Here is a 24,155-nt window from a genome sequence, read left to right as displayed (position 1 = left end):
AGAATTTCCTCTCCAACATCCAACTTTTTCAGCTCTTTGATCATTCACTGAATTCCTAAAGTGGTGTTTATATTACAGTTTGTTAGGGAAAAAAACTCTGGGATGTCACAAATGTAGTGTAATGACCTCCATGCAGGTTTATCTGAGGGCAGGTCTATACTACTGCTTAAGTTGATCTAACTGACATTGCTGAGGGGTGTGAAAAAGGCACCCCCTGTCCCCGAGTGATACAAGTTACAGCGACCTAAGCATTGTCCACACTGGCGCTATGATGGTGGGAGACGCTCTCCTGCTGACATAGCTTCCACCTCTTGCGAAGGTGGTGTAGTTATGTCAACAGGAGAGTGCTCTCCTGCTGGCATACAGTGTTTTTACCAGATGTGCAGTTGCACAGCTGCATTGGTGCAGCTGCGTCGACGTAGCGCTTCTAGAGTAGACCTGCCCTGAGTGTGAGTATGGAAATAAAATTGGAGGTCATGTTGAATCTGGTTGAAACCTTGAAAATTGTGGCTCTTCAAGTCTATTTTTAATAATTTTTTCTCTTCCTCTTTTTCCATTTTTTCCCCCTTTCTTACACTAGGAAAGCCATTCTGATTTCCAGAACATTTTTTCCTTAGCTAAAGGAGAGAGATTTGCTAAGCAAATCATGAGTTACGGATAGTATGGTGTTTTCAGGTTTTAGTGACTGATGATGTCTCATGCCATGCTTGCCTTCTCTCTCCTCCTTTTATGAAAAAAAATATTATCTGTGTCTAAATATAGTATTGTTTTTGACCTACAGACTCTGCAGTGTTTCTTACAGCTATGCCTGAGCAATTTCAGTAATAACTCTGATAATATGAATAGGTTTCTTCTCCCACCCCCTACTGCTACAGCTGCTGCATAAAACCTAAATATACACCAGGGTCCAATTGCAGAGTTTGAGTTTGAACTTGCAACCTCCAAACACAAGGAGTTCACCTCATTAGTGCACTAAGTTAATTGAGTCAGTGCTCTGCCATCAATATTCTTTAAGTTACTTTAGTCCCTTGGATGCTGTTTATTGAGATGGTTTGGTCATATTTAATGTTTTGTTCTGGTTGTCCTATATTATCTCTAAGATAATGAGATATTAAAAAAGGAGGGGAGGAAATTTAATAATAAAGAGGGCAAGTGCTTTCCTTTAATTTGAGACACATACACAACAAGGAAATAACAGCTCAAAAATGTGAGTCTGATGCATTCATGACTGCTCAGCTGAAAATAATGTTGCTATTTTTCAGGGCCCCTCTACCCCACAAGGACATTTTAACGATGCCATCTCTACTGATTAACATGTTGCACGTCCATGTTAATTCACATTTCTGTTTATTTTTAAATTTAACACAGCTGATAAACTTTATATAGTGATATGGTTGAATCCTTAGATTAGTTTTGCTATCCCAACTTTTAGGCCTGATCCAGCTCCAATAACTTCAGCCCTTTTTTATTGCCATGGTTGTGTCTTTAGTAATTGCCTATGGTTTCAGCCTCACCTGTCAACACAAGTAGAAGCAACTGACTACGAGCACCTCTGTTGTTCAACTCCCCCAGCCAAATACATAGGACTGATAACATTTCCGCTCTTTAGACCAGCAGAATAATCTTTCACTCGGGATCAGATGCCATGGGGTTGCTTGATGTGTATCATTTTAGGCTATTCTCAAATGTCTATCCTCTTGGTATCTAAGTGAATCATTGAATATCAGGGTTGGAAGGGACCTCAGGAGGTCATCTTCTAGTCCAACCCCCAAAGTTCCGCAGGCCGGTCTCGAACCCACCCAAGCAACCAGTCCAGGCATGAAATCAGACTCAGAGTCTCTCTCCGTCAACTCTTTCTAGGTCCCCGGTCACTAGTCCTGTTACTATTTCTGTTTTTGAAATTCCGTGACACCTTGTGTAGTCATTTTATACCTGTGCCAAGTGGATGGAAAATGCTACCAGACCAGAATTGTGGTGCCAATGTAAATTACTATCCAAGGTGCAAAAAACAAGGAAAACTGGGCCCAGTTGGGTGTTCAAGCTGCTACCATCTGTAATATAAACAGTATTTATTTAAATTACAGTAAAAGTCCACAAATGAAGCTAGTTGGATAAATAATAGAGCTCTACTTTATGTTTGGGTAAAGATGCAAATAGCCCAAATACTGTTCTTTTGGATGAATGTCAATCAGAAGGAATACTGGGCACTGTACACATGTGATTAGGAAACAAATTGCCGGGAATTTCACAAGACTTCTGCTGTTCTCTCAGCATGTCCATCATGAGCACAAGAAAGACATTCTCATGATGACTGTTCATTACTGTATCATGGAGGGAACTGTAGTCAGAGAGATGTAGCTAGTAGAGATGAAAATGAAGGCAAGCACTTTATGACTAGAAATCACAGGTTGCGAGGAGAGACGGAGGAAGGTATGTGGGGAAGGAAGGAGACTTGGTGTCATATAAAGAGAGACAGATGTAGTCTTACCCCACAGGTCATTCATATACCCAGTTAGTCAAGAAGTTTGCTTTTCTTATAGTCAGTTTCCCATGACTCTCTTTATAGGGGAAAATTTGTTTTGCAGATGGCGGAGTTGACTGAAGGGATTCGCTGGGCTTTTATCGACATGTTGGAAAAGGAAAATGACTGGATGGATGCAAGAACAAAAAGGAAAGCTAATGAAAAGGTAACTGCTGATGTGGGAAAATGGAAATGCTGGGTGAAATCCTGCTGCATTGAAGTCAATGGAAGCTTTGCCATTAGTTTGAATGCTGTGTTTAATGTTCCATTTAATTGTTTACTATTTTAGAAATACACATTGGCAATCTGTTTGCCTAAACTTGTAGGATACTGGGCTAGATGGACCTTTGGTCTGACCCAGTATAGCCGCTTTTATGTTCTAATGCTGAGAAACCTGAACTCCTATTTTTCTGCTAAGCTGTTAATTTTGTTACCTCATTTCCTCCCATGTTTACCCTGTTTGTTTTGTCCACTTCTTGCACCCTGACTGACATGGAGATTGTGAGCTCTCTGGGGTAGGAGCTGTCTTCCTCATTATTTGTCAGCACAGTGCCTACCATAATGATCTTTGATCCTTGAATGGGCTTTTTAGGTGCTACCATAGTACAAATGAATAATACTACTATAAAATATTTTAAAGTTTAGATTGTTTAGGATGTCCAGTACCTGGAAGGAGGAGGCTCCAATTTAGCAATGGGTATATGAAGATGTTACATCTGGCATCTTCTCTGATGTCACTGTTGGAAGTCTACCCCCTGAAAACAGTACTTCCAAGAGTGATGTCACCATTCCAGTGAATCAGCAGTCCCCAAATGCAATGATATCACATCATTCTCAAGACTGGCACTTCCCTTCATGATGACTTAAACATTGTGTGACATTATAGTGCAGAGGGTGAATTGGATGTTAGAAGGTACCCAAGGCTTCCTGAACCAGGTCCCTCCATCCCTCACTTACACTATGGAAAGTGATCTCAGAAAACAGGGAGCAGCACACAGAGCAACAATCTGGATTTGTCTACACTGCAAAAAATGACTGCAAGTATCAGAGCCCGGGTCCACTGACGTGGGCTCACACTCTGGGGCTAAAAATAGCAGTGTAGACGTTTGGGCTTGGGCTGAAGCCTGGGCTCTGAAATCCAGCAAGAGTATGCTCTCAGATCCTGGGCTCCAGCCCGAGCTTAAACATCTCTACTGCTAGTTTTAGCCCCATAGCATGAGCCCACTGATCCTGAGTCAACTGACCCAGATTCTAAGAGTCACTGCCAAGGGGTTGGTCTCTCGCTCTCTTTTTTTTTTTTTTTTTTTAACAGTGTTGGCATACCTTAAAAATGTGTGAACTCATAGGAGGAGAGGATGGGCTCTTCACCTTATTTGTTGAAGTGATTGGACAGCATTCAATTGACACAAACCCTTTCTGAACAGAATTATATGTAAGCTGAGCTGAATTATGTCCCACTTGCTGTGCTTGAATAAAAATAGCAGTTTTGATTTTAGAAAAGCAGTCTTCAAAGCTTTTTGAGAAATCAGATGAAAAGGCTGCGGAGGTCATTTTATCTTTGGAAAGTTTTAAATTCAGTATGCAACATCTTTGCCTCATGCTGCCTTTCTCAAGAACACATTAGGAATGTATAGATGGATGAGTGAATCATTCAGAGCCCCAAAGCCAAGGGTAGCAGCATATCACTATGGTTCTTGCTAACCTGATAGCAAATGGAGTGTATTGCCATTTGAGCCACCAATTACCCACATACTTTCACACAGCTTGTGAAGTTTAGGAAGTGAACAAACAAACAGTCTGACTATATCTAATATAGTGTGTATCTAATATAGATACTTGCCCAACTCAGGGTGAATTGATACTATTTTTGGTCTTTGAAGAGAGAAAGAGGCCTTGTACATATTTTTTTTCCGAGCAGCAACTTTTCTAATAATATCATAAGAGTCTGGCCTTATTTCTCTACTAAATTATTTATTTAACCACTCTCCTGCACTACTTCTGTCAGCTGCCTATCAGATATAGCAGAAGGCTGAACAGAAGAGAGCCAGTAAGAGAAGGTGGTAAAAGTACCGTAAAGTCCATAAGAAGCCAAAAATCATATTGGTCATATGTCCTTCCGCTACATACAAAATGTGCCTGGCAGACTAAATTCAGACCTTATTTAAAAACCCTACAATATGGTACAGTAATATATGCATTGCTTCAGTTGAAGTGAATGGGACTTCAACAATTTACTTCAATGGGAACAGGAGCAGGCTTATAAGAGCAAAGTATATTTAAAGTATAATTATTATTATTTATCATTTATTTATTATATTAAAATGATTTTTCAAAATCACAGTATTATCATTGACAGCAGTCACCTTTTTAGATCATTACTGTAGAACATATTTTTATAAGAATGGAGACAGCATATTCACATGTCTTGTGTGATTTTTAGCATATTAGACACAATCCCATAATAGGGCATAAGTGGGATACAAAGTGAAATGACCTGATAAAATGATGCTTTTAAAAAGCCCCATCTATCTTAAATCCTCTTAATCCAGAAGTGTTTTAAACAACCCCCAAAGCTTATTTCATTATGACTGTTCTTTTAAAAAAATTAAATAATCACACCAAACAATAATATGATATATTTAAAACCAATGCACAAAATGTCAGCTTTGTTTGAGTACTTTGGGCAATATTGGCAGAATAAATCAGGGAGCATCCTTCTCAGGAGAGATTGGCATCTTTCTCAAAAAGACATCCAGGAAGCAAGGTAATTTTCTAGGATTATTTAAGGCTTCAGATTATAGGTTTACACTGAAGTTTACAGATAGACACCAACCCTGCCAATAAAGAATAGTATGATGAGGATGTCTTAGTTTTGCAGAGATCTGGGTGGATATTTGTTTATTCATAGAATTATAGAATATCAGGGTTGGAAGGGACCTCAGGAGGTCATCTTGTCCAACCCCCTGCTCAAAGCAGGACCAATCCCCAACTAAATCATCCCAGCCAGGGCTTTGTCAAGCCTGAACTTAAAAACCTCTAAGGAAGGAGATTCCACCACCTCCCTAGGTAACTCATTCCAGTGCTTCACCACCCTCCTAATGAAAAAGTTCTTCCTAATATCCAAACTAAACCTCCCCCACTGCAGCTTGAGACCATTACTCCTTGTTCTGTCATCTGCTACCACTGAGAACAGCCTAGATCCATCCTCTTTGGAAACCCCTTTCAAGTAGTTGAAAGCAGCTATCAAATCCCCCCCTCATTCTTCTCTTCTGCAGACTAAATAAATCCCAGTTCCCTCAGCCTCTCCTCATAAGTCATGTGTTCCAGCCCCCTAATCTTTTCTATTGCCCTCGGCTGGATTCTTTCCAATTTTTCCATATCCTTCTTGTAGTGTGGGGCCCAAAACTGGACACAGTACTCAAATAAGGCCTCACCAATGCTGAATAGAGGGGAATGATCATGTCCTTCGATCTGCTGGCAATGCTCCTACTTATACAGCCCAAAATGCCATTAGCCTTCTTGGCAACAAGGGCACACTGTTGACTCATATCCCGCTTCCTCGTCCACTGTAACCCCTAGGTCCTTTTCTGCAGAACTGCTGCCTAGCTACTTGGTCCCTAGTCTGTAGCAGTGCATGGGATTCTTCTGTCCTAAGTGCAGGACTCTGCACTTATCCTTGTTGAACCTCATGAGATTTCTTTTGGTCCAATCTTCTAATTTGCCTAGGTCCCTCTGTATCCTATCCCTACCCTCCAGCGTATCTACCACTCTTCCCAGTTTAGTGTAATCGGCAAACTTGCTGAGAGTGCAGTCCATGCCATCCTCCAGATCATTAATGAAGATACTGAACAAAACCGGCCCCAGGACTGAACCTTGGGGCACTCCGCTTGAAACCGGCTGCCAACTAGACATGGAGCCATTGATCACTACCTGTTGAGCCCAACGATCTAGCCAGCTTTCTATCCACCTTTTAGTCCATTCATCCAGCCCATACTTCTTTAACTTGCTGTCAAGAATACTATAGGAGACCATATCAAAAGCTTTGCTAAAGTCAAGGAATATCATGTCCACTGCTTTCCCCTCATCCATAGAGCCAGTTATCTCATCATAGAAGGCAATTAGGTTAGTCAGGCATGACTTGCCCTTGCTGACTGTTCCTGATCAGTTTTTGCTCCTTGAAGTGCTTCAAAATTGATTCCTTGAGGAGCTGCTCCATGATTTTTCCAGGGACTAAGGTGAGGCTGACTGACTTATAGTTCCCTGAATCCTCCTCCTTCCCCTTTTTAAAGACGGGCACTACATTAGCCTTTCTCCAGTCATCCGGGACCTCCCCCGATCGCCATGAGTTTTCAAAGACAATGACCAATGGCTCTGCAGTCACATCCACCAAGTCCTTTAGCACCCTCAGATGCAGTGCATCCGGCCCCATGGACTTGTGCTCATCCAGCTTTTCTAAACAGTCCTGAACCACTTTATTTATTGTAGTATTTCTATTGATATATTTTATAACTGTGCCAAGAGCTTTGGATGGGCACATGTTAAATGAATAAATAAAACCCCTTGATCAAATAATTTACTTGATAAATGGGAGACTTACCATGTGTCAGACCCCTAGACCTTTAATAAGTATATTGCTTGCACCAACATATGATCAGCTTTACGCATCTTCCCCCTTCCATTTTTTTCTCTTTTTACTTTAATACAATAAGATATAAAACAAAAAAAAATGGTGGATTTACCAGTATTTATTTACTGGTTTGATACACAGAAAGTGCATCTGACTAAATGTGTCCACAATGTGTCATTGCCTGCGTCCATAATGCTGCTATGATCCTGTCAGAGCTCACAGGTTGAGAGGTTGTTTTGGGTCAGTGCTTGAGATGAGGAACATCTGCATAAAGTATATTGCTGTGGATTCCTAGGTAGCCCTCTGACTTCTGGGTCAGTACTGAGCCAAAGTACAGAGAGTTCTGTGTTGCTGGAGACACCATGTTTCAGATGAAAGGCCAGAAGGAACCCCTAGTCTGACCTTCTGTATAATACAGCCCATAGAATGTCACCCTGTTATGCTTGCATTGTGCCGAGTGACATGTAAAATAACTGCTCTGGCTGATTGTGGTAATTAAGTATCTCATGGCATTTTTATAAGAATAAGATTGTTAACTTGAGGACAAACCCAACTATGGGTGATTACAATCTGACCTCAGGGAAACTCTCCTGAGTTCAAATCCATTGCTCTTTCCACTTGGCCATACTATCTCATAATGACATGTAGTGTAGAGTTACTGTGTGCAGTTAAACCCCACCTGCATTTTACCCAGCAATGGCTGCATTTCATATAGCCTGTTTTGTCAAGATATAGTTTGTCCAGCTGTTTTTTGAGTTTGCGAACCGCGTTGGAATGAAAGGAGTTAATTGTTGTTGTTATTTTCCTGTTTACCAGTTCTATTGTGTTAGGTCAGTTTCCCTGGTATTTAGTCCCTTTTTAGTCCATGGACCGTTAGGCTGTAGCAGGCTTATTCCTTTATTGTGCAACAGGTAAAAGACCTTTTGTTTGTATGTTTTGATTTTCTGCATTGAAAATGTTCTGGAAAAAATTATCTCCTTCTAACATGATCTTGATGGGCTCATATGTCTTTACGTTTAGGTGATTCCACTATATTGCATATGGCTTGATAGGCTTACAGATCACCTCAAAGAGGATACTGCAGATTCTGCTTGTGATAGGGATAGCCTCAATACTAGCTTCCACATATTTACTGCAGATAGTGCCAGGGTTCAGCTGAACAACAATCTTCTATACCCAAACCTCACTGAAGTCAATGGAAAGACTCCCATTGATTTAGGCAGGCTTTGGAGCGGATCCCTATGGTAGAACCAGTGCCATAATTTGGCTTTGGGAGAGAAGCCAGCTCAGTCTAAGTTTTGAAAATTGGCCTCTTAAGCTTATACTTGCTAATGTGGCCTTTTGAGCACTTCTTCTGCATCCTTGTGCTCTGTATCTCAAGGAATCTCACCTTTCCTCCTGGAGTTCTCTGGAATTTAAGTGTTTCTTTCCCTCAGGAATAAGACCACATAATCAAAATCATGTCTTCTAATCATTTCAAACCCCTGTGCTGTAAGTATGAATTGAAACCAGTTCTACTGAAAGCAGCCTACCCCCCCATACCTCCCCCTCCCCAACCAAAACCAAAACACCCAAAGAAACAGATCCTAACAGGCTTGGGTGTTGTTTTTTTAACATGCAATTCTCACCTAATTCTCTGGATGGAGCTCATGGTATTTCTAAAAAACATAGTTAAATCAGAGTCTAGTATCTGGCACCAAGCTTTCATATTCTGTTTCCTTTTTCTTTTGTTAGTCTTAATTTATTATACTCTATTTGGCTATAATCAAGGATTTGTTTAAACTGTTCCTGTCAATCCTTTGAGTCTTAGATGGAGGCCTCTGATTTTTCTCTTTTTAAAACTCATTTTGCTTCCTGCTCTCACTTTTTAAACTCTCTGTTTTGTGAGGGTCATTAGATTTTGCTTTCATTTTTAAGTATAGCTAAATTATTCAGATGAGTGCAGCTCAATGGGTGTCTTTGGCATGTGCTGTATGCATTATGTCAGTCATGCGGAGAGATACCTCTTCAATAGCTCTTGTGCTGGCCCAGGTCTGAGTCACCTTGCAGCCTATTGGGAAAGCTGACAAATGTGCAAAAAGGGCCTTTTCTTTTCCTGACAATGAAAGTGTTGATAGCAGACTGCTATATCAGCCTAATGATACCGACAGCTGCATTTCCTAAGGATGGACCTGCAGAGAAAAAAGAGACCCAAAATTGAAACTACATAAACATGACTCTTGTAATCGTGTCCTAATGATGATCCTAATTTTTAAAATCATAATTTATTGCTGCTTCTTCAGAAATGATAATTCACTGGCAGATGATATTTGTGAGAAGTAAACTATAATCGTGGGCACAAGCAAGATAATTTATTTTTTTTGCTCATCCCTTTGTTTTCCTCCCTTAAAATGCCCCTTGTACTTGAGCTCAATGGGGGGCTTGAGAGCAAGATTCAAGATCTGTAGACAAACTTATTTTCCAAAAGTTTGAAAATTTACTGTTTCTTATGAAGTTATTTCATTTATTTAGATGAAGCACTTTTTAAAATGTTTTAACTACAAATGACAAGCCAAAATATCTTGTGCTTCTGTAATAAGATCTTTCTGTAACATAATTAACCTTTCTAGGTTACAGAGCACAAATCCCAAGGTCAATCTGAAGTAATGTTGTTGCCTACTGAATTTGACTGCTGCCTGGCTTTACTTTTCTCTAAGGAAGTCCTATTTACAATACACCTCTACCCCGATATAATGCTGTCCTCAGGAGCCAAAAAATCTTACCGCTTTATAGGTGAAACCGCGTTATATCGAACTTGCTTTGAGTCACCGGAGCGTGCAGTCCTGCCCCCCCAGGGTGCTGCTTTACCGCGTTATATCCGAATTAGTGTTGTATCGGGCCGCGTTATATTGGGGTAGAGGTGTATTTATTTCCAGTCCCATCTCTCCCAGTCTGAAGACTGATAGGGCAGAGCCATAGGAAAACATACACATAATTCTCTGTTATGTTTCTTAGTTTAGTCTCAGCTTACATTGCTTGATTCTTTTCCCAGTGGAGTCAACGGCACAAGTCTGATTGACTTCACTGGGAACAGAATCAAGCAATATAAACTGAGGCAAAATTTCCATTGATCTCTGTGGTGCAGATCAGGTCAATGGCCTTTACAAACCAATGTCTGGAGTAATTTAGGACTATTTATAATAGGAACAAAGGCCCCAATTCAAAAAGGCACTTAAGCATGTATCTTAAGCAGTTATGTATTCTCATTGAAGTCAACCCCCTTGAAGTCAATTGGACTACTTAGGCACCTTACTGAATAAGAGTCGTAACCATTTTAGCTGAACCAATTTTAAATGCTTTAAATATGGTATTCCTGGTCAGTGACAGGAGCCAAAACTGTTCTGAAACTATGTTTAAAGTAGAGCTGGTCACAAAGTTTTCACCAAAATGTTTCTTTTGTCAAAAAATGTCCATTTATCAAAACCAGAACTGTTTATGGGAAACAGTTTATGCATCCGACGAAGTGGGTATTCACCCACAAAAGCTCATGCTCCAAAATGTCTGTTAGTCTATAAGGTGCCACAAGACTCTTTGCTGCTTTTACAGATCCAGACTAACACGGCTACCCCTCTGATATGGGAAAAAGGGTGGCTTTGACAAATTTTTTGACCTCTCCCTTCCCCGAAATTGTCAAAACAAATGGACCCTGCCAGGTATACTCTTGTTCAGTGACACTTTACTTCAGAAAGACCTAGGAACCAAGGAGGAAATGTTCAAAGGCAGAGATGGAACTCACTAGGAGTTAGGTGCCGAACTCCTATTTGTGCCTTTAGAAACCTTTGTCCCTTCCAGATTTGTGCTTTTAATCACAAACCTATCTACCCTGTCTTTAGTGCAGACTCAGCCTCAGTGATGATTTTGCTGCAGTGGAATATTTTAGTACTTCTGTTGTGGCAGTGCTCTGATGTAGACATTAAATATTAAGATGCCAATCTATATTGTAACAACTACACCGTAGGGAGACCTGGCTGCAAAAGGTTAGTCTACTGATACAGTTAAAATATGATCTGGAATGTGTAGTGGGGCTGAACCATGTTTTAACTGTGTTTCTGAACTGTCCTACAGGTTTAGAGGACAATAAACATACCACCATTCAACTCAGACTTGTGTTTACAAAGTGGTTAATCCTTTTCCTACTATGCTCATGAATGTGTGCAGAGAAGAGCACTACATGACAGGTTGAAGGAAGGAAGTGAAGAGTACTGTATTCATTGGGAATGAGGAAGGGAATCTGGAAAGGTCACTGTAGTAACCCAGACTGGAATTTTGCCAGGACGCTGAAGTTAACACCCTTCTGCGTTCATCTGGAAAATGACAGTGTTAAGGATAACATTTCAACTGGCAGATAAAATGAGTGGCAGAGACTTTCCTTTCAGTGTGAAAATATTCTATCCTTTTTTCCTGGATTAAAAAGAAATCCTCACTTGCGGTTGGATCGACAATACATAGTTACAAGTCCAACACTTCTTCCTCCAATAAACTTTTATTTTGGCCCCAGAGAATAATATCTTTCAAAACCCAAACTCAATTAATCTCCTCAGGAAGATTGGGGTTTTCTACTCAATAACCATATGAAATGTTCATCTTTGGCCTGAGCTGAAGCTAATAGCCATGGCATGTTTGCTTATATCTTATCTGTGAGGCTAGATCTGCTGCTGTCAGCTTCTCCCTTGTTATCTGGCTGCTGCTACTGCTCAGTCAGTTGTACAGTGATGTCAGTTCCATTAATAACATGAGCACCATGCAGACGGATAGTGGAAAATGGGTGAAGGGAAAGGAAATTGCATTTAACCCTGATCTCTCGCTGTCATTTTTCAGACCCAAGCACAACTCCATAAGGCCAGAATGGGTGCATGATATCAAAACACTTATGACAAATCTCAGGCTTGAAACAGAGGAAGAGAGACAGAGAAAAAGATGGAGGGACATACCCACAAGTAAAACTGGGCATGAATCTGGAGCTTTTGGAGTGGAAATGCTGTATAAAAGCAGTGATACACACCATCTTAACATTAATTCTTCTGATGTGCAAGAAAGTTGCTCTCATTTCTGAAAACGTTGCTGTTTCTCCAGCAAAAACAAAACCCTTTTATAAAGGTACATTTTAAAAAGGATTATTGCCCCTTTGCTGAGCAGTAATGGATTCTCATAGACTCATAGACTTTAAGGTGAGAACAGACCATTGTGATCATCTAGTCTGACCTCCTTCACATCGCTGGCCCAGAATCTCACCCACCCACTCCTGTAATAGACTGATAAACTCTGGCTGAGTTCCTGAGGTCCTCAAATCATGATTTAAAGACTTCAAGTTACAGAGAACCCACTATTTACATTAGTTTAAACCTGCCAGTGACCTGTGCCCCATGCTGCTGAGGAAGACGAAACCCCCTCAGGGTCTCTGCCAATCTGACCTTGGTGAAAATTCCTTGCTGACCCCGAAAATGGTGATCAATTAGACCCTGATCATGTCAGTGATACCCATCAGCCAGACTCCTGGGAGAAAATTCACTGAAGTAACTCAGAGCCCTCCCTCTGAGGCCTTGTAGGCCATTTTCCTGTTAGGAGCTGGAATCAGTGAGGCAGAATAAAGTACATTCTTACTGTAATTTGTGTATTTACAAAATGAATACATGTCCTGTTCCCTTGAGCAGAGGTTGTAACAGGCTACATACAGGCAGAAATCCCAAGTAAGGCCTCTGCCTTCCAGGGGCGGCTCCAGGCCCCAGCACGCCAAGCGCGTGCTTGGGGCGGCATGCCACGGGGGGCGCTCTGCCGGTCGCTGGGAAGGCGGCAGGCAGGCAGGCATCCTTCGGTGGCATGCCTGCGGAGAGTCCGCTGGTCCCGTGGCTCTGGTGAACCTCCCGCAGACTAGCGGACCCTCCGCAGGCACGCCTGCGGGCGGTCCACCGAAGCCGCGGGACCGGCGACCAGCAGAGCGCCCCCCCGCAGTGTGCCGCCGTGCTTGGGGCGGCGAAATGTCTACAGCTGCCCCTGCTGCCTTCCCAGCTCCAAGGAGCAGCTTCCTTGGGCCTGGGTCTTTCTCCAGGACTCTTTCAAAGTCGGACAAATCCAACTGCTTAACAAGGTACTGTTTCTTTTCCTCCCTTAGCCCCTGAACCTTACCCTGGGAAACCCCTAATTCAAGTGTTGCCTCAGACTGCACGGACTGGAAAAGGTGACCTGGCCACGGACCCTCCCTTTGCCCATCAGCTCTGAGAAAGGAGCTGAGAAAGGTCCCGTGAGAAAGGATGATACCCAGGTCCCTTACTGACTCTGTGGGTGCAGTTACTACATGGCATCTTTAATTTTTTTTTGGAGAGTTTAATCCTGGGTGCTTATATATCAATCACCTCTAATGTGCCAACCACGAGCACCTCTTACCATAACAGGATAGATTTTTCAATATGGGTTCGTCGAGGAGGTTCCTTTGGGCACTGTCTTCATTGCCCAAACAGCCATGTTTTAAAAGCCAGGTTCCAAACCCAGTGGCAGCAAAACAAGTTTAGGACGTAGCTTAATCAGCTGGTGGAAACCGATCACTCATGTTCCATTTGTTTAAAAATACGTGTTTCAGACAAGTTTTTTCAAAGCCACTAATGACAGACTTCCAGTGTGAGGCAGGTGCCTAGCTACTGTTTGTCTTCAAAAATCTTCACCTTCGTTTGGCCAGCTGTTTTGATATTTGATGATGTGCTTTGCTTAACTTGAGAGCAGATATAAAGGACAGTATAGGGCCAGATTCTATAATCTACATGTGCTTTTGATTGCACTTTGTGTACAGATAGTCCTGGCAAGCTAGCTGGCTTGTGTGGCCATAATCCTCTCTCTTACGCTGGTGAAACCAGGAGTAACTGCACTGGTGCATCTCTATGTGCTAATGCATATTTTTAATACCCTGCGTACTAGACAGCAGAATTGGTGATGTAGTTTGGGAAAACTTTGTTATAACATCAGCAGAGATTAAATTGCTTAAGCATTTCATTAGCCAATGATGTCTGAAACAAAATAATGAAGAGAAATGTTAAATGTCCCATTGAAATGCTCCAGACTCTGGTAGTGGTAGAGTTTACAGAGGTATTTTTTTTAACGAGGATCATCAGATGCAGGAGGAGGCTGCTTCCTTATTGGCTATTCACCAAGAAGCATGTAGTTCTCAGTGGAAAAGATGCTTTGTCAGCTGCTCACATTTATTAGGCAAACACTGATGTGCCTATGTTTTTTAAATAAGTGGTGACTGTCTGCTTCTTCCTTGATAACTTTGAAAAGTAAGTTTTTTAAAATTTAGAAGTAATCTAAGCTCAAGAATGGGATTTTTCACAAGTGATATCTACTAGAAGGAGAGACCCTTTCCTAGATAGAAAACAGAATGTCTCTTCTGTTTGTTTGTTCTGTGCCTTCTTGCCTGGATTGTGTGTCTGTGCGTGTCTGTTTTCTCGTCTCAATATAGGATAGAAGGGAGGGGTAGGGATGGTGAGGGGAGTAATATTGGTGTGTTCATTGCAAGTCTGCACAGAAGGGGCTCTGCTCAAGTGGACAGAGTTCCTCTCCACAGAGTGAGACAACAACTGCAAAGCTCTGATCGTAAGAACTGTTTCAAGTGGGTGACAGACTGAGTATGTTGCATTGTTAGCATTCAATATGGCTGAATGTTCAGGCTGTGAGGCATTTTCTAGGTATTTTGGAGATATGGTTGTTCAGAGTGAACGATTTACAACCATACGGATGGAATCTATTCTTGGAGATCAGGGAAAGGGAAGGGTAAAATACAGTCTTCTTTGCTTGAATTTAAGTCCATGATGGCTGCTAAGTTTCTGGGAAATGCTAAAGCCACACCCTGTCCATGCACTTCCTGGCTGGATCTGGACTTTAGGCCCTACAAAGCATAGGGCCAAGCAGACTGATGGGTCATAGGCTCCCACTGGTTTTCAGGAAACTAGAAATATAAAGAAAATTCTTAGATTTTGTTAGTAAAAAATATCCCTTTTCTAGGTGAAGCTAACATTGGAAATTTTAAACAAATGTCAACTGATGCAAACAGAAGGCTTGGGTTTGAAGGCTGTCACTGTTAACAGCGGGTAATTCACAGCTACCAAGACAGACCCTGGGGACCACAGATCCCACAGTACCGGGCCCTGCAGCAGGAGAGAGCCTCCTTGCCCTCTCTCCCTCCCTTATGCTCCCTTTATATCTGTGCACAGATGATGCTATGTTATTCAGAACCTAAATTTTCCTTTAGCACATTGAATTTCATAAGCCCTTGGGGGTTTTTACCATGTCAATCAATGCAGTGCTCTTTGTTAAATCTCCTGACATGCCAGAGCTTAAACAAAAAACACCCAAAAAGGTTTTGCTCAGAGTTGTTCATGTTTTCAGCAATGGGTGGCATGGCAACCATTTGCAGTAGAGGTCAATTGCTCAGGAGTTCTCCAGGCGGGGGGTGAGGCACAGAGTAGGTTTCTAAGAAGAGTTTAATGGAATAATTAGAGCAATGCGCTAACAGATGAAGGTGCAGTTAATGTTTTGGGTTCTGAAATGAAACACATCTGGGAAGAAAACCTAGCATGACTTCAAAGGGAGAGATAACAAGGTTGTTTGTTAAAATGAAACATTTGGTTCTGGAGAAAGCACATCATCATCTGGATATTGAGAGGCGGCATAATTTTCTCAAGTACCTAAGTGACTTAAGAGCCCAAGTCCCATTGAAAATGGGGCATAGGCTCCTAAGTCACTTTGGACACAGTTTTCTAAAGTGCCTGAGTCCTAGATTGTGTTGGACCACAGAGTGGATTTGCAAGTGAGGGCCTAAGGAGGTTCTCCTCTCATGAATTTCCAGCATAGGGAGGAGCACCATGTCCTTGGGCTTGCCTGTTCTTGGGGCCTTTCCATGCAAGGATTTCTCAGGCCTAGTGCTGCTACTGGAACTAATTACTTACATCTTCAGTGGGGGCAGAGAGGAGGAAGGGCCATGTCCCCATCTACCTCTCACTGGCCAGAAGCAGACATTGCACCCTTTCCAAGAGTAGCGTGATATCTGTGCTCCATATGGGATTCCCTGAGTTCTTGCAGCATTTTGCCTGTCAGACATGTCTTCCAGAATTTCCCCAGAGCTCTACACCCTTCCCTACTGCCCCCCAATAGCAGTTGTTGCTATATGTTTCAATCCCACCTCAATCAGTCATTTGATTTTATTCATGGATTGGGGTGTCCTCACTTATGAACTGTAAAATGTGAAAAATAGAGTGGTAATTTGCTCAATGTTTAAATTTTATTTTAAGTTAATTAGGATGCACTTTTTTTTTAAATAAACACACACACACACACACACACACAAAAAAAGAATTTAGACATGGAGGGTTTTTTTTTGCCTGGATTAAAAGGAGCACCATTAATCATTCACTGGGATCTTAATGCATCCTTCTCTGAACTTATCTTGCAAAAGCCAAGATGCCTGTGGATAAAACAGGGCTATCAGCCTGGCACTTTTAAAATAGCAATACATTCACTAAAAAGAAACAGTAACAGCTGCAACTATAGGTTTAGTCCAATCACATTTATGTAGCTGGAAAATGGAAAAATTATTGTAGCCCTGAGGTTAATAAGAATTACATTATAAAACAAAGGACTTTGCATACAGGCATAGGGTAAGATTTTTCCAAAGCATTCAGCATTATTATTTTGCTCCCATCAAAGTAAATGGGAGTTTTACCATTGGCTTCAGTGGGACTAGAAATAGGACAAAGTTGTTTGTTAATATCTGATCCGTATGTTTCTATCTATTGCTTTTATTGCTTGGTGTTGGGTTTTATACTGTTCACCATTAACTGGGGATTGAAGACTCTTTTTAGACCTCTCCAATGAAAAGCTAAAACAACTATTGACTTCCAAAATAATACTTCATATTGGTAAACTGTAGTCTGCCACTGGATTTAGTCTAAATGGTTGAAGCTTTATTTCAGCAAGGAGACTCTCTTTCTGTGGATGTGGCTTTATTTAAATTCTCATAGAGCATGGCTTATCTATTGCATTGGTTTCCAAAACAAACACTTGAGCTCCTTCCCATTCAGTATTTTAAATCTTTTTAATATGTCTGTCAGTTGGCATTTGGGCCAAGAATAAACTGATTTAAGGCTTGGATCATTTCACTGGCTTTATGACTAGTTTCACTGTGTTCTCTCTTAATACATTTATAGATAGCTTTGGACTATTGGATTTGATTCAGGTCAGAGTTGATATGGAGCATGAAATACCAAAATGCAGTTGGTTCATTGGAATCAACCTATTGCTTTAGTTCAAAATTACAAGGGATATAGTAAGCATAGATCGAACCATATATACTGTGTAATCATAGATGAAGGGTTATCAGGAATATTTTCTGAGTGCCATGAATATACACATTTGACAGTCCAGATCTGTGGTGAGTATGTATACTGTGTAGTCTTGCAATCTGTCATCTCCCCTCCTCCACACAAGTCTGTACATAAAATAACTGAATCTCATGATGTAGCATCACAAGCACAGGTAAAAATGGGAAATGGAGTAAAATGCACAGGAGTATGTCTCTTCTGATATACTACAGTTTAGCTTGGGTGGGCAAACTTTTTGGCCCAAGGACCACATCTTGGTGGGGAAATTGTATGCAGGACCATGAACGTAGGGCTGGGGCAGGGGGTTGGGGTCCAGGAGGGGGTGTGGTGTGCAGGAAGGGGCTCAGGGCAAGGGGTGCAGGGTGCAGGAGGGGTACTGAGTGTGGGAGGGGGCTCAGGTCAGGTGGTTGGAGTGCGGCAGGAGGCTCAAGGCAGGAGATTAGGGGGCTCAGGGCAGGGGGTTGGGGTGTGGAGTGCAGGAGGGGCTTGGGGTGCACAGCGGGGCTAAGGCAGGCTCCCTGCACCTCCCCACTCCAGGCTTTGTGCTTTCGAGGGCCCCGCGGGCTGGTGCGAATGGCTGGCACGGTGAGTCCTGGAAGAGACGGATCTGTCACTTCCGCCCTGGACCCTGCACTCCCCTAGGGACGGCCCTGTGTGCAGTGCTGCTGATTGAGAGTTATGTGGTGATGATAGCGTAAACTCCCTAAGAACTGGAATTTCTCTTCTTAATTGCTACCGTGGCTAGGACATATCCTAGGTTCCTCCTCCTGTTTAATTGCTCACAAACTCACATGACAGTTCTGGTGCAGTGCTGCCTGACATCTATATAACTGAACATTCTATTCTATTCATGTTGTTGTTGTTGTACTGGGCTCATCATCATAGTATTTGAGCACTTTCCAGTAGTGCATGAAGCAACATGACTACACATCTGCCAAGTTTTATTTGTTCTCTCATCCTTTCCTCAGAGGGAGAAGCATGTGCAGTGGGGTACCTTTGTCTGTATTTTTTTTTAAATTTACCTGTTATGTGTTTATCTAAGAGAAGACAAGGTTAAGGAAATGCACCTTGCACTTGTTGTGGAAGGTGCTGAGGTTAGGGGTGGTCCATAGTTCTTGAGGGAGTTCATTCTACACTCTTGGACCATGCCCAGAGACAGTTCTGTCTCTAGCACAGATGAGCTTTGGTCTTATTGTTTATAGTTCCATTGTGCCAGAGGAGTAGCATTGTTGACCATGGGCTTTGTCCTGGAGCTTTAAATGGTCTTTTAGATATCCTGGACCCAGGTCATGGACTGAGACCTTGACCTTGATTCAAAATTCTGTGGGAGAGCTGATGACAGATTTGATATGTGCATGGTAGTCTGTATTGCTAAAGAGATGTGCTGGAGTTTCCTAAGGCTTAGGAACCTGTTACCCAGCTGAGAGGTGATTCAGTCTTGAATAACTGAGGCCAGATCTCCATCTGCCAGGAAGGAACAGAGGTTCCTAGCTAGGTGAAGATGATAGCAGCATCCTCAGGTAATGCTTTCTATGTGAGATCTCAGCATCAGTGAGGAATCCAAGAGTACTCATAGATTACGGACTGAATTCACTAATTGTGGGTGTGTATCTGCAACCGACGGAGACTACACCATGGCTGCAATCTTTTCAAAGTACTTTCCTTGGCCCACCAGAATCATTTCTGTCTTGCTTGGGTTCAACTTCATCCAAGAGCTGATCCCATCCAATAGGCCACCTTTGTAATAATAACGGTGTGATTGTTTATGGTGACGGATAGGTAGAACTGTGCATCATCTGCATATTTCTCAAACTTAAGTTCATGTTGTTTGACCGGTTCACCTAGTGGTTGCATGTAGATGTTGTAAAGCACTGAAGAGAGAATTGATTTTTGTGGAACTCCACAAGTGAGGGGTCTAGTGGTGGAGGTGCCATTTCCCATCACTGCTCATTGGTGGTTGGCTAGGACAAAAGTGTCCAGGGTGGTTTTCTTTAGTGTTTGTTGGACTACTGTGTGTTTGAAGGAGAAAGCGAAGATTCCTTCTGTGAGTGAAGTATGACTGTTTCAGTGAGGAGTGGTACCAGTTGTTCATGACTCTTTCACAAGCCAGGAAGGGCATGGGTCTCCTCTCTTGCATGTCATAGGAGTTTGGAACAGAAGTGGGTGGGAGGTTAGGTTAATGTTACACACAGAGGGTGAAATGCTTATTCTATTGAAATCAATGTGAACTTTGCCTTTGACTTTAATGGGGTCAGGATTTTGCCTGAATCTTGGGCCTTGCAGCCCCAGAGGTGAATCATGGGTTTGAGGAAGGACCTGCTTTGCTTGAACCAACCATGAAGATTTTGTCTTCAAAGCATACAAGACCCTGCATTGGCAGGGATTTATAACAGAAAAGAGTGTCTCAGTCATGCAGACTGATGTGCTGACATCTTCATGCTGTGAGGTCCTACTGAAGTTTCAACTTCTTGAAGTGGCGATATAATAAAAGTGAAATAATACTGTTAATATCACCTCTATTGTATTAGAACTCAGTGAATAATTGCCAACAAACAATTTATTTGGCAAATTCCCCCTTCTGTCTTTTTTTTCCTGCTCCTGGGATGTCCATGAGCAGACTGGCATTTGCCAAATACACCAAATACAAAGTTTTCTCTACTCTCTGAGTTGATTGAAAACAGGTCATTGTGACTATTATACATCAGGTTTCAGAGTAGCAGCCATGTTAGTCTGTGTCCCCAAAAGAACAGGAGTACTGGTGGCACCTTAGAGACTAAAAAATGTATCTGAGCATAAGCTTTCATGGGCTACAGCCCACTTCATTGGATGCATAGAATGGCACATATAGGGAGGAGATATATACATCTCTACCCCAATATAATGTGACCTGATATAACACGAATTTGGATGGGGCTGCACACTCCGGTGGATCAAAGCAAGTTCGATATAACGTGGTTTCACCTATAACACAGTAAGATTTTTTTGCTCCCAAGGACAGCGTTATATCAAGGTAGAGGTGTATACACATACACCAGGTATTTGATATTTGTGCTGTGTTGCTGAGTTGTGTTTGGTCACGTCACCTGGTATTTTTCTGTTGTTGAACTCAGGATGTAGCAAGAAGGAAGCAATAATAACCACATTAAGTTAGAACACATAAAACAACCACTGAAATAGGAAAATAATAGCTTGACTTACTGTTGGCCAGTTGGATGTGGTGTGCAAATTAGTTATTAAACAACGCTCTGGTTCCCTGGAATCTTGATAAATTATGTTTCATAGTTAAGTTAATTGTATTCATTTTTAATCATTACAAATATAAAAAGACCAACAGTTAAAACCAATGTTTAAAAACAGCCACACGCACAGCAGTTTGATGACTAGCTGTGTTCTGTAGTGTGCTCTGCACAGATCAAGCACTCTTGATAACTTCATTTAGCACTTTAGACCAAGCAATAAAAGGGTTTGTGTTTGAGTGTCCACTTCACTTTTGATTGCAGAGTTTGCTATTCACAAATCGTTTCACATTGCACCAGCTGAGGAAATAAAATACATCACTGTGATGGGCCCAATCCAACTCCCAGTGAAGTCAGTAGGAGCCTGTCTACTGATGTGACTGGGAGTTGGTTCAAGCCCCATATTTGTACCTCACTACATTTTACAAATTTCCATCACCCTATTTTCTTCCTCTTTTCTGTGTTTAAAACTAAAATATATGCCAGCGATATATGTGCAGCAATTCTGCCAGATGGCACTCGAATCATATATATTCAATGAAAAATGAAATGACCAGACATGTACATAAAAGCCAAATTAATCTTTGTAATTAAATGGAACATTACTTTGCCATGAATGATTCTAGCTTTCAAACTAGATTTCATGCTAATTTTTCAGTGAACTATAATTGTATTAATTTTTAATTTTCAGACTTTCCAAAATAAAAATAATCTTCTTAAGGTCGGTACGAAAAAGCCTTTTCATACTCATGAATTTTAATTTTTGCAGGTATTTCAAAAACATTTTTACAGTAGATAGAGTATTATTTCAGTGTACAGGGATATGTTAGTGCTTGAAACCAAGTACTTTTATATCATGATAGAAATGAGATATAGTGTAGCACATTGACAATCATGATAGTCTTTCTTTGGAGTTTGTTTAAGCTATGAATATACTCTAGTAAAAATATACATAGATGGGTGTAATTTAAGGTAACTGTAACTTACTTCCACTTTAATGACCCTTTACATTGCCAGGGTGGCTTAAAGGGACCTTAGTGTAAATGAAAATCAGGCCCAGCAATTAAAATGATCAGTGAGAGTGTCACTGGTAATGCTCAGATACCAAGGCATGGTAGAAGAATCTGAATAGAACAGAATGATGTTCTGTTGCTCTGAAACACAAACATTTGACTTAGGCTGGCAAGCCAAGGCAAGTTAATTTTTTTAAAATTTCATTTTGCAATTACAGCCATCTGGTTTGCAATACACTTGGAATGAATAGAAATGGGGAAAAATTACGGGTGAAGTCAATAGCAAAACTTACACTGATATCAATGGAGCCAGGATATTTTTTTTCACTTTCTCTGTCCTTCCCCCTCTCTCTCTCCCACGCGCACACACAATACATATACCACAATATGAAATAAATGGTAAATAACAATTGGCTGTCAGTGATATTTAAATCAGTTGTTAAACTTTCTATTAGGAAGCAGATTGTCCAAAGCCTCACTCTTGATTGGCCATTTTGATAGTATCACAGACATGAACCAAATATCTGTCAATGGTGCACAACTGGCATCTCACCATTGAAACACATACAAAAAGAAGGGCATTTTGTTCAGCCTCAGCCATGGGGAGGTGGCGTGGCTGACCTTGTCCATCTGCCCTTAAATGTAGGGTATTTCTCAGTCCAAAATGGATGGCTTTGAGAGTCCACCTTTTCTGTGAGTAATGGAATAGGTTTAATATGAGAATAACAGGGTTGTACAGGCTGCCTTCCTATACCTCAGCTTCCTTGGCTGAACAGACAGAGTTCTAGGTCAGAAAAGTTTTATGGTTCTGAAAGATTTTACTGTCTATGCAGATGGACTCTTCAAGGTGAAATCAAAATCTCTCAGTGGGGCAGGGAGAAGAGCAGTATGCGCTCATCAAGATCAGACTATTAACACCTCTGGTTTGAGGCCAGGGTCCACCTTTGCTACTCTCAGCATGACAACTATGCTTGATTGACCTGCTCACTGAAATTGTTGGGCCTAATATGGTTTCAGAATTCTGTGAGGTTTACAACTGCTAAGGATCTGGAAGGCAGTTTGAAAAATGCCAGTGTTTTTAAGGGATACTATCATTCAGTGTGCTTTTTGTTATTTGCCTAAATATATTTAACAATGTTGATCCACTTTTTGTACTGATTGCAGCTTTCAAAGTCAACGCAGTATTGGAGCAGTTAATCCACATTGATTCTTTGAATTGTTTTAAAAAGGGCAATTGTTCATCAGCTATTATAAATTATTTTGTTTCTTTTGTTGGTTTAATCAAAAATGTTAAGGGCTCAATTATGCAGATGCAACACAAAGACTGCTTAATTAAGTGATTAAAATGATTACTTTGGAATACATGCAAGACATTTGAGACTAACCTAACTCATTTAAGCAGGCAACTTAGTGGAAATTAAAACTGATGAGTTTTCCTACTTGCTTTCTTGAGACAGATATAGTAGCAAATAGCATTGAAAACCCTAAAGTAATGTACCAAAGTTTTCCAATCCATCACAAAAGTTCAGTCAACTGGACAAAACAGCAAAAGTAGGGCAAAAAATAGATGCTATCTACAGCTGAATTCTGATTCTTTCCTGTTTTCTCAAGCATTTAAAAAAAAATCTTCAGTACTTGCTGTGCCTCATGAAAAACTAAGAAAACATTCTATTTTAGAAGTAATTTGGCTCATTTCATATTTCCCGTAGAGCATTTGTCTTCTATTGTTTTTCTATCACTGGGGATATTTGTATGACAATGGGATCCTTCTTGCTGAAGAGTTCATCTGTTCCTGCTGTTAATTTCTAACCTGAAGTCGTAATCTTCTGTTTGTGACGTCTTAATTATCTCTACAACAATTAATTGTGATGTCACTAGTAAAAGACAATAACTTCAACTGGGAAATAAGCCCTAGGAACAGATTAACTCTCAAGAGACAAAGATCCTGTTTTCTTGAAAATGAGGGAAGTTAAAAAAAGGATGTTGGGGGGAAAACATTGTAGCATTGCTTCTCCCCATCACATAGACTCATACATTTTAAGGCCATAAGAGACCATCATGATAATCTAGTCTGACCTCCTGCACATTGCAGGCCACAGAACCTCACCCACTCCCATCCTGTAATAGACTCCTAACCACTAGCTGAGATACTGAAGTCCTCAAATCATGATTTAAAGACTTAAAGTTACAGAGAACTCACCATTTACACTAGTTTAAACCTGCAAGTGACCCATGCCTCATGCTGCAGAGGAAGGTAAAACAAATAAATAAATCTAGACAACCCCTGCAGTCAAGGGGCTCCATATGGGTGCAGGGGTGCTCTCACACAGATCAGCATGGAGCCTATATGCTGAA

At 41.2% G+C, this 24,155-nt stretch overlaps 1 protein-coding gene across 1 annotated transcript in view; it reads left to right on the top strand.

The window, feature by feature from the left end:
- The window catches only part of PHEX (phosphate regulating endopeptidase homolog X-linked), a 132,251-nt gene that overhangs the window by 60,761 nt on the left and 47,335 nt on the right, over nt 1-24,155 (top strand). The window contains exon 12 of the mRNA XM_045020797.1: nt 2,586-2,687. Coding sequence (XP_044876732.1) covers nt 2,586-2,687 — 102 coding nt within the window. The remainder of the gene's footprint in view (nt 1-2,585; nt 2,688-24,155) is intronic.

The sequence above is a fragment of the Mauremys mutica genome, chromosome 1 (genome assembly GCF_020497125.1).
Source record: "Mauremys mutica isolate MM-2020 ecotype Southern chromosome 1, ASM2049712v1, whole genome shotgun sequence".
NCBI lineage: Eukaryota > Metazoa > Chordata > Testudines > Geoemydidae > Mauremys > Mauremys mutica.
This window is presented reverse-complemented; position numbering and strand designations above follow the sequence as displayed.